Genomic DNA, 11004 nt, shown 5'->3' with positions numbered 1-11004 from the left:
AAATGGAAAGGGAGAGAGAGTGGGAGAGAGAGAGAGAGGGGGGGGAGCGAGGGAGAGGGAGGAGGAGAGAGATGGGGAGGGAGGACGAGAGGGGGATATGGAGAGAGGAGGAGAGGGGGAAGGGAAGGGGAGAGGGGAGAGAGAGGGAGAGAGAGAGAGAAATGGAGGGGGGAGAGAGAGGGGGCAGAGGATGAGGGGTTGAAAGAGGGAGGGGAGAGGGAGAAGGAGAGGGGGGAGGGGGAGAGAGAGAGGGAGGGAGAGGGGTTGAGAGAGGGGAGGGAGTGAGGGGGAGAGGGAGGTGTAACAGCGGTGGGTAGCGGCCGTTCTGGAGGAGGTTCGGGGGATTACGCAGCCGCTGGGGGACACGGAGTTTGTGTTAATTGGTATCTGATTTCTCGACCCTCGGTGGTCTCTCGACCACCGCCTCACACACAGTGCGGGGGCCAGACAATGTCACGGGCAGTCCCCACTGACCATAACCATGTCGGTGTCGCCGCTCCCCCGCGCATTGGAGACAGGCTTTAATCCACCTGCCACTTCCATACAATTTAATCGCCTTGTTTTCAAAAGTGTCGAATGAAAGATTTACTGAAATAAAACACACATGACCTTGCCAATAGAGGCAACCAATTCCTCACGACCGTGACTCGGCGTGAAGCTTCTGCTAATGTGACAAGGAGAAGACTGGATGGGCCGAAATGGCCTCATTCTGCTCCTGAGTGCCTTTCATCCATGTGTACTACATCTCTCCACATCACCGTCTACACCTCTCGTTTGCCTCTCCCCTGACTCTCAGTCTGAAGAAGGGTCTCGACCCGAAACGTCACCCGTTCCTTCTCTCCAGAGATGCTGCCTGTCCCGCTGAGTTACTCCAGCATTTTGTGGTGTCTATCTTCGGTATAAAACAGCATCTGCAGTTCCTCCCTGCACATGTCACGGGTGTAATCTCCCTCCCTGTGTTTCAGTTCCATGCGGGCAGGGGGAAGAGGTCCACATACAGCCCGTGTAGGACATGGCTGGGTTTTTCTCTACAGCGAGGGTGGACAGGTATGTACAGGCGTCGGAGGTTATGGGGAGAAGGCAGGAGAATGGGGTTAGGAGGAGAGATAGATCAGCCATGATTGAATGGCGGAGTAGACCTGATGGGCCGAATGGCCTGATTCTGCTCCTGTCACATATGATCGTATGGCAGCCCGAGAAGAGGTCCACGCGTTGGACGCGATGCGAGGCCCAATAGCAGCGTGACAATAGACACGGAGTGCTGGAATAACTCGGCGCGCCGGGCAGCATCTCTGGAGACTGAAGACTGGAGACTCTGGAGACTCCAGAACCAGGGGCCACGGTTTAAGAATAAGGGGCAGGCCATTTAGAACTGAGATGAGGAAAAACTTTTTCAGTCAGAGAGTGTGAATCTGTGGAATTCTCTGCCTCAGAAGGCAGTGGAGGCCAGTTCTTTGAATGCATTCAAGAGAGAGCTGGATAGAGCTCTTTAAGATAGCGGAGTCAGGGGTATGGGGAGAAGGCAGGAACGGGGTACTGATTGAGAATGATCGGCCATGATCACATTGAATGGCGGTGCGTACAGGCTCGAAGGGCCGAATGGCCCTCCTCCAGCACCTATTATCTATTGTCTATAAGGCTGGGTCTGAAGAAGGGTTTTGTCCTGAAGAACGTCACCCATTCCTTCCCTCCAGAGATGCTGCCTGTCCCGCTGACTCACTCCAGCAGTTTTATTTTGTGTGTGTCTATCTTCGGTTTAAACCAGGATCTGCGGCCCCTTCACACCAATACTCACCTGGATCGTTTGCCGATTGTACACTTTGACCACGTGGAAGTTAAAACTGTAAACCCCCTTTCGCGGAGCGATGAAGGTGCTCCTCTCCGAATCAAAATTGGAGCCGACGTTCACTAGCACCTGAAATCAAACAGAACCAATGTCAGAGAGGCAGAGAGGCGCAGAGCGGCCTGCTGCTGGAAACAGATGGTCGGGGCAGCGGGGGGTGAGGGCAGAATGGATGAGATTACAGGGATGGCGACCAGCGAGGAGAGCATCTTTCTTCCAACTCACAAAATGCTGGAGTAACTCAGCGGGTCAGGCAGCATCTCGGGAGAGAAGGAATGGGTGACGTTTCGGGTCGAGGACCCTTCTTCAGACTGAGTTACTCCAGCATTTTGTGAATAAAAAACCTTCGATTTGTACCAGCATCTGCAGTTATCATCATATCATCATATATATACAGCCGGAAACAGGCCTTTTCGGCCCTCCAAGTCCGTGCCGCCCAGTTATCTTCTTATCTTTCTTCCTACTTTTACTATTCCACCCGCACGTCCCAATCTATGGGGGGGGGGGTTTCTGCCCCATTTGCCCCAGGAAGGAACTGCAAGATGCAGGTTCAAAGCGAAGGGTAGACGCAAAAAGCTGGAGTAACTCAGCGGGTCAGGCAGCATCTCTGGAGAGAAGGGTCTCGACCCGAAACGTCGCCCATCCCTTCTCTCTCCAGAGGTGCTGAGGTACTCCAGCTTTTTGTGTCTATTCTGCTCCATTTAGATGGAATTCCGACTTCAGTAGACACATTGCAGCCTGTTTCTCCCCGTGACCACGTTTAGTCTATTGTTCCAATCCTTAATCAACCATCTACACATCTCCCCAACACTGCATCTGATTTTCTTAAGCTGTCTTACCCCCCCCCCCCTCCCTCTTCCACCCAGTCACTCCGACGCCCAAAACGCCGCCCGTCCAATTCCCTCCACAGATGCTGCCCGACCGGTCTGAGCTCCTCCAGCACTTTGTCTTTCGCTCAAGGTCCTAGCATCTGCTGGTTCCTCTCGTCTAAGTGGAATATCGACAACTAGAACCCCCCTCCTCGCCTCGTCTAAAATACATCTCCCAAAGCGCCGGGAGGAAGGATCCGCGACCCCAAACATCGCCCGTCCAATCCCCTCCACAGATGCCGCCTGACCCGCTGAGTTCCTCCAGCACTTTGTGTCTTCTCGCCCTCAACATCCCGGCGCCTGCAGTTCGTTGCACCCATTTTTCACCCGAGCCCCCAGCTTTCAAAACGAATAAAGACTCGCACTGTCGCTGAAAATGCCTCTCCTCATCTTTCCTCACAAGAACTTCTCTGCCCGCCTCGGTCCCCGTTGACCAGGGGGGTTTAGAGTTGTACAACAGAAGGCGATGACTCAAAATCGCACCCCTACAATAGCCGAGTCTTTCAGGGAGGGGTGGTGGGGGGGGGGGGGTCTGGAGGACAGCTCACAACATCACACATAGAATTATAGAAACATAGAAACATAGCTGCATGAGTCGACCATTCGGCCCTTCGAGCCAGCACCAACCATTCAATGTGATCATGGCTGATCATCCAAAATCAGTACCCCGTTCCTGCTTTGTCTCCATATCCCTTGATTCCGTTAGCCCGAAGAGCTCAAACTAACTCTCTCTTGAAAACATCCAGTGAATTGGCCTCCACTGCCTTCTGCGGCAGAGAATGCCACAGATTCACAACTCTCTGGGTGCAAAAGTTTCTCCTCCTAAATGGTCTAGCCCCTTCATTCTTAAAACTGTGTGGACCCCCTGGGTTCTGGACTCCCCCCCTACATCGGGAACATTTATTCCTGCATCTAGCCTGTCCAATGTTTCATCACTCAAACGATCACACATCACACACACGGACAACACACACACACACACACACACAACTCGTTTAACGCAACAGGCAGAATAAAAAAAAACCACAGCAGCTGGCTGTCTGTCCTCGAACCCCCCTTCCCTCCCACCCCACACCCTTCCCACCCCCTACCCCCACCCCTACCCCCACCCCCACCCCTACCCCACACCCCACCTCCACCTCCACCTCCACCCCCCCCACCCCCCCACCCCCTCCCCCCCTCCCCCTCCCCCTCCACCACCACCACCTCCACCCCCTACCCCACCTCCCACCCCCACCTCCACCCCCACCCCCCCCACACCCCACCCACCACCCCCACCACCCCCACCCACCCCCCACACCCCCACCACCCCCACCTCCACACCCCCCACACCCACCCCCCTCACCACCCCCACCCCCACCCCCACCCCTACCCCCACCCCCCTCCCCCACCACCACCACCACCCCACCCCCACCACCCCCACCCCCTCCCCCCACCCCCACCCCCCACCTCCAACCCCCACACCACCCCCACCCCCACTCACATTGTCAAAGGTAAATGATCATAGTCCGGTTGCTCATCTCGGAGGGTTCGTGGTTGGTGCTGCGGATGACAGAGAAGGCCACCTTGGCGCTGCCGGAGCGCACAGAGATGCCCAGAGCGGTCCCTGTAGGGTCCGAGGTGGGGTTGGAATCACAGACCACCAGGCATTTCCCCTCCAGGATGATGGGCTCCGTCTCATTCTGCCCGTACACCAGTCCCGCCAAGCTGCAGCACCGCCAGCGCCAACTCCAACATGACGACCGGCTTGTTGCAATAACCTCGCTCCTTCCTTCACCTCTCCACACAATCCAGCTTCCAATCTGCTCGCAGGAGAGCTTTTTCGTTTTTCTTTGCAAATATATATATATATCTATCTATCTATCTATCTATCTGTATATCTATCTATCTATGTATCGGTTCCTCCTCTCGTGTTCTGTTTCTGGGGGCTTCTTGTTTCCTTCAGCGCTGTGTGTTTCAGAGCTGCCTCTCCTCTCGCTTTGTGAGTTTGCCAGCAAGTATTAAACCACCCCTGAAGTGAGAGAAGCGGCCGTGGCGCGGAGAGGGACAGATTGTAGACATAGCGCTGCGATCCGTGCCGCCGCCGCCGCTGCTCAATTACTGCAGCCTGAGACAGAGAGAGAGGGAGAGGGAGAGACACAGAGAGAAGGGGAGGGGGAGAGAGCGTTTACAGAGCTCGCAACGCCCCGCTCACTGGCTCCAACTACCTCTCCCCGCACATCACCCGCCCCCCTTACCAATCACACCACCATGCCCGCCCTCCCCTCACACCCATCCCTCCCCTCCCTCCGCTCCCTCCCTCCCCTCCCTCCCTCCCTCCCTCCCTCACTCCCTCCTTCTCTCCCCTCCCTCCCCTCCCTTCCTCACTCACTCCCTCCCCCCCATCCGTCACTCCCTCCCTCCCTCTCTCCCTCCCCCCCCCCCATCCGTCACTCCCTCCCTCCACTCCCTCCCTCACTCGATCCCTTCCCTCATTCCCTCCCTCCCCTCTCTCCCTCATTCCCTCCCTCACTCCCTCTCTTTCCCTCACTCCCTTCCTCACTCCCCTCCCTCACTCCCTCCCTCTCTCACTCTCTCTCCTCCCTCATTCCCTCCCTCCCCTCCCTCTCTCCCTCATTCCCTCCCTCACTCCCTCTCTTTCCCTCACTCCCTTCCTCACTCCCTCCCTCATTCCCTCCCTCCCTCCCTCCCTCTCTCCCTCATTCCCTCCTCCACTCCCTCTCTTTTCCCTCACTCCCTTCCTCACACCCTCCCTCACTCCCTCCCTCCTCTCTCACTCTCATCCTCCTCCCTCACATCCCCCTCTCCTTCACTCCCCTCCCTCTTTCCCTCCCCCCCCCCCTCTCTCCCGGGAGGTGATACACCATGCGTGTCCCCTCCACTCCGCCAGAGGTTGCCACTGTTAACCCTCTCTCCAACCGGCACCATCCCCCTCTTTGCTTTGCAAAACCTCCTTTAATGCCCCACAAGACTTGCAGATGAATTGAACCATCCACACTCTTATTTAACACAGAGGAGACATTCCTGGAACCAAGGAATCGTTGCTCTGCATTCTTGTAGAACAAATATGTTTTCATGATTTGAAGACAATCCCTTTGTTTTGCTCGCTTTCAGCTGCTCTACAGGTTTAACATGTACAAGCACTGTATCTCCATTAGGACATGCCCAACTTAAATCTGTAAGGCAACGCAGCCAAATCGTAAACTATCGACACTTGGTAATCCTATTTATATCGCCCTTTGGTCTGGAATTACAAAATGCCAACACGCCTTTTTAAAAAGAAAAGATAGACACAAAAAGCTGGATTAACTCAGCAGGACAGGCAGCATCTCTGGAGAAAAGGAGTTAGTGACGTTTCGGGTCGAGACCCTTGTTCAGATATTTGTGTCTATCTTCGGTATAAACCAGCATCTGCAATTCCTTCCTACACATCACGCCTTTTTCAAAAGGTGCATTCACCTGCATTTGGTCTTGGAAATAATTCATGATTTAATTTACTGTTTAATTTTAGATAAGACAATTTTGTCAATGGTGTCCAATATTTTAGTTAAATACACCTAAGAGATATAAAATAAATAAAATACTTAATAGCACGTGTCACACCTGATACATTTGAAACTTGTTATTTATGATCAAAGTAACAATAATAATCATATAAATTAATTTTAGACAATAGAGCACAATAACTCCAAAGACGTACAGGTATGTAGGTTAATTGCCTGGGTAAATGTAAAAATTGTCCCTAGTGGGTGTAGGATAGTGTTAATGTACGGGGATCACTGGGCGGCACGGACTTGGAGGGCCGAAAAGGCCTGTTTCCGGCTGTATATATAATATGATATGATATGATATGATAAAAGTAAAATCACCTGAGTCAAACAAATGTGCATGATCAATGTATAAAATACTCACTTCAGTAAATGCTGTGATATTTATGGAGATTATCACAATGCTATTATGTATATTTCCCCTGGTCTAATATGTAGTAATTAATTGAAGAGTCAACCTCCCTTTTAGTTTAGTTTAATTTAGACATACAGCGCAAAAACAGGCCCTTCGGCCCACTGAGTCCACGCCGACCAATGATAACCCCTTCACACTAGTTCTATGTTATCCCACGTTCCCATCCACTCCCTACACACACGGCAATAATTCTGCACACATCACCAAGAAAAAGAACAACCGGTTCAAGAATCAATTTGCAACAGAGGTAATAAATGAGAACATTTCAAACTCCAATCCATTTTGACGCACACCTTTTTATTCTATCTCTGGCCTATTTCCAACCAACTGCCTGTCAACTCCCCCCCTCCCTCCCCCCCCCCCCCCCCCCACTCCCCTCCATCTCCTGTTTTCATCTATTCCCTGTCATACTTGGTCCTCCACCCTCCTTTCTCCCAGCTTTCTTTCCCCCTCCCCTAAAATCAGTCGGAAGATGGGTCCCGACTTGAAACATCACTTATCCATGTTCTCCAGAGATGCTGCTGTTACTCCAGCACTTTAGTTTAGTTTAGTTGAGAGATACAGTGCAGGAACAGGCCCTTTGGCCCACCGAGTCCGCGCCGACCAGCGATCCACGCACATTAACACTGTCCTACCCACACAGCAGGGACAATTTTACATTTATACGAAGCCAATTGACCTACAACCCTGTACATGTTCGGAGTGTGGGAGAAAACCGAAGATCTCGGAGAAAACCCACGCAAGTCACGGGGAGAACGTACAAACTCCATACAGACAAAACCCGTAATCAAGATCGAACCCGGGTCTCTGGCGCTAGGAGGCAGCAACTCTACCGCTGCACCACCGTGCCACCCCACAATGCCACCTCACCTCTGCTGAAACCTCTAGTGAAGACACCACCTCTACTGGGCTTGTATTCTCTGGAATTTAGAAGGATGTGAGGGGATCTTATGGAAACATATACAATTCTTAAGGGATTGGACTGGCTAGATGCAGGAAAAATGTTCTCGATGTTGGTGGAGTCCAGAACTAGGAGTCACAGTTTAAGAATAAGGGGTAGGCCATTTAGGACTGAGATGAGGAAAAATCTTTTCACCCAGAGAGTTGTGAATCTGTGGAATTCTCTGCCACAGAAGGCAGTGGAGGCCAATTCACTGGGCGTTTTCAAGAGAGCGCTAGATTTAGCTCTTAGGGCTAACGGAATCAAAGGATATGGGGAGAAAGCAGGAACGGGGTACTGATTCTGGATGATCAGCCATGATCATATTGAATGGCGGTGCTGGCTCGAAGGGCTGAATGGCCTCCTCCTGCACCTAATTTCTTATGTTTTCTTGCAAACTAGCAATCTGCAATTCTTTCTTTCTATATTTAAATACGTATTTCTAGCCTGTGTTCTCAGGTCTTGTTACATTTAGCTGCTTTTTCTTCCTTCGAAGCAGAATTCCTATTATTCCTCTAACTGTTGTTCCTTTTGCAACCGATCTCCAGCAGTGGATCGGTTATAACTTGTAATTCCTTTGTTTTATTTCGGGCACGGGGTAAAATACTCAGGAGGCAACTTCATTTGTTTTTGATATTTGCTGCATTTATTGTTATGCCTTATCATATCATATCATATCATATATATACAGCCGGAAACAGGCCTTTTCGGCCCTCCAAGTCCGTGCCGCCCAGTGATCCCCGTACATTAACACTATCCTACACCCACTAGGGACAATTTTTACATTTACCCAGCCAATTAACCTACATCTTTGTACGTCTTTGGAGTGTGGGAGGAAACCGAAGATCTCGGAGAAAACCCACGCAGGTCACGGGGAGAACGTACAAACTCCTTACAGTGCAGCACCCGTAGTCAGGATCGAACCTGTGTCTCCGGCGCTGCATTCGCTGTAAAGCAGCAACTCTACCGCTGCGCTACCGTGCCGCCCTAGTTTTAGAACTGCATTGAATTCCCTGACCGATTGTGTTCAACTGTTCCACACATTGGCCTAACCTTCATCCGCACCAAGATAAGGATGTTGAGTTTTATTTTTTGCTCGTTGCATGTGTCTGAATTTCAGTTAAATTCTTACCAAAATACTTAAATCATCATTTACTAGCTGGGGACTTAATGCCATCATAATAAGGTTTAGTTCAGTGGACTCGATGTTCATATGCCTCTGGAGGCCGCAATATATTGATCAATTACTCTAGCCGTTTAGAATATTGTTTCATCTATGATCCCATGCAAACAGTTAAACCGAACATAATTAGCAATCAGATACATAGAGGACATCTGGTGGTTATTCAGAGAATATAGATTTAAATGCACAAATGAAGAATGTTTTCTGCACAAATGAAATAATAAAAACAAAAATCGATTAAGGAACTATGGATATTTTACCAAAAGTAGACACTTTGGTTAGTTTGATCAATAACCAGTGCCTCCTTAGCACAAAACCTCTTATTTTGAGATTCCTACAAGTGCAATATTCCCATAATAGAAATCACTCAACAGAAATTGGCCTCTCAATTCAAAATCTGGAGGAACTCAACAAGTCAGGCAGTATCTCTGGAGAAAAGGAACAGGTGATGTTCCGGGTTGAGACCCAATTTGACGAAGAGCCTTGACACAAAACGTCACCTATTCATTTTCTCCAGAGATGCTGCCTGACCCGCTGAGTTACTCCAGCTTTTTGTGTCTATCTTTGGTGTAAACCAGCATCTGCAGTTCCTTTTTTCCTACACACCTTTTTTGTTTTGTTTTTACGTGAGCACAAGTCCTAATCCCAGCCTGCCTCCTGAATCCTTTCCTTCCCCGTCCTTCATTCACCAGTCTTGCTCATTTCTAAACGTTAACATGAGCTGTGTGGGAGTGTTCAGTTCAGTTTCTTGTCACGTGTACCGAGGTACAGTGAAAAGCTTTTGTTACGTGCTGTCCAGTCAGCAGCAAGACTATATGTGATTACAATCGAGCCATTTACAGTGTGCAGATACATGATAAGGAAATAACGTTTAGTGCAAGGTAAAGCCAGCAAAGTCTGATCAAGGATAGTCCGAGGGTCAACAAGGAGGTAGATAGTAGTTCAGCACTGCTCTCTGGTTGTGGGTAGGATGATCCAGTTGCCTGATAACAGCTGGGAAGAAACAGTCCCTGAATCTGGGAGATGTGCATTTTCACACTTCTGTACCTTTTACCCGATGGGAGAGGGGAGAAGAGGGAGTGGCCAGGGTGCGACTGGTCCTTGATTATGCTGCTGGCCTTGCCGAGGCAGCGTGAGGTATAAATGGAGTGTGATGAGACCCGGCCCTTATCCAGAGAACAAATTGGATGATGTGTTAATGATTGGTTATTGATCATTCAGTGTCACTACTCAGAAACAATTTCTGGACCTCCACTCTGGTCACTAACTCCATTTCACAGCTCCACTGCAATAACTCACAGTCAAAAATATTTATCAGTCTCTCTGTCCTTAAGTGCCGATGTGCAATCTGTGTTGAATTGAACATATTGTGGATCCCACATTTACTGTCAGTAATGTATTTCTCACTACCCATTTCTACCCCTTCACAACTTTAAATATCTCTATCGAATTACTCCTATAAAGCGTGGCTTTTAGTGTCCCTGACCAATTACCTTACAACTCCCTGCAGTCTTTTGCTTAAAGAATCTTTCTGTGGTGTTGACCTATATTACACTGAAGAAGTCTGAAGAAGGGTCTCGACCTGAAACGTCACCCATTCCTTCTTTCCAGAGAAGCTGCCTGTCCCGCTGAGTTACTCAAGCATTTTGTGTCTATTTACACTTAATAAAGGTTTACTAATGCTTCTTCACGATTAAACCCTGCATTTTGACTTTAATATTTTGTGCATCTTGCCCTAAAATACAGTACTCTCCTAAGTCTCCAAAGATGTGCGGGTTTGTACGCTTATAGGTTTTCTAGGAGCAAAGTTAGGCCATTCGGCCCATCAAGTCTACTCCGCCATTCAATCAAGGCTGATCTATCTTTCCCTCTCAACCCCATTCTCCTGCCTCTGTAGGTTAATTGGCCCTCTGTAAATCCCCCGGTGTGTAGAGATCGGATGGGAAAGTGGGATAACATGCAACTAGTGTGCACGGGTGATCGGCATGGACTCAGTGGGCCGAAGGGCCTGTTTCCATGCTGAACCTATCAATTCAACCACACCAGCACCTAGCTACAATGTTAAGAAACAAGTTCCGAATGTGCAAACTGACTAGGGGAGAAGCTGCACATGACGTTAGCAAAGATGTTCTCTCCTTTGACACCAATAATTCATTTTAACAGGGAATCTATTTACAACATTACAATCTCAGCTCAGACCCGTTAA

The 11004-nt window shown here is 49.8% G+C and overlaps 1 protein-coding gene across 1 annotated transcript in view; it reads right to left on the bottom strand.

The window, feature by feature from the left end:
• The window catches only part of cbln1 (cerebellin 1 precursor), a gene marked incomplete at its 5' end in the record, with an annotated part of 7254 nt that extends 2695 nt beyond the window's left edge, over positions 1–4559 (bottom strand). The window contains 3 exon segments of the mRNA XM_078401642.1: positions 1796–1915; positions 4196–4204; positions 4206–4559. Of these exon segments, the coding sequence (XP_078257768.1) occupies positions 1796–1915; positions 4196–4204; positions 4206–4559 (483 nt within the window).
• Positions 4560–11004: the final 6445 nt, after the last annotated feature.

Source organism: Rhinoraja longicauda, chromosome 6 (genome assembly GCF_053455715.1).
Source record: "Rhinoraja longicauda isolate Sanriku21f chromosome 6, sRhiLon1.1, whole genome shotgun sequence".
In the NCBI taxonomy this organism is placed as follows: domain Eukaryota; kingdom Metazoa; phylum Chordata; class Chondrichthyes; order Rajiformes; family Arhynchobatidae; genus Rhinoraja; species Rhinoraja longicauda.
Note: the sequence above shows the minus strand (reverse complement) of the source record. Positions and strands in the feature narration are given on the sequence as shown.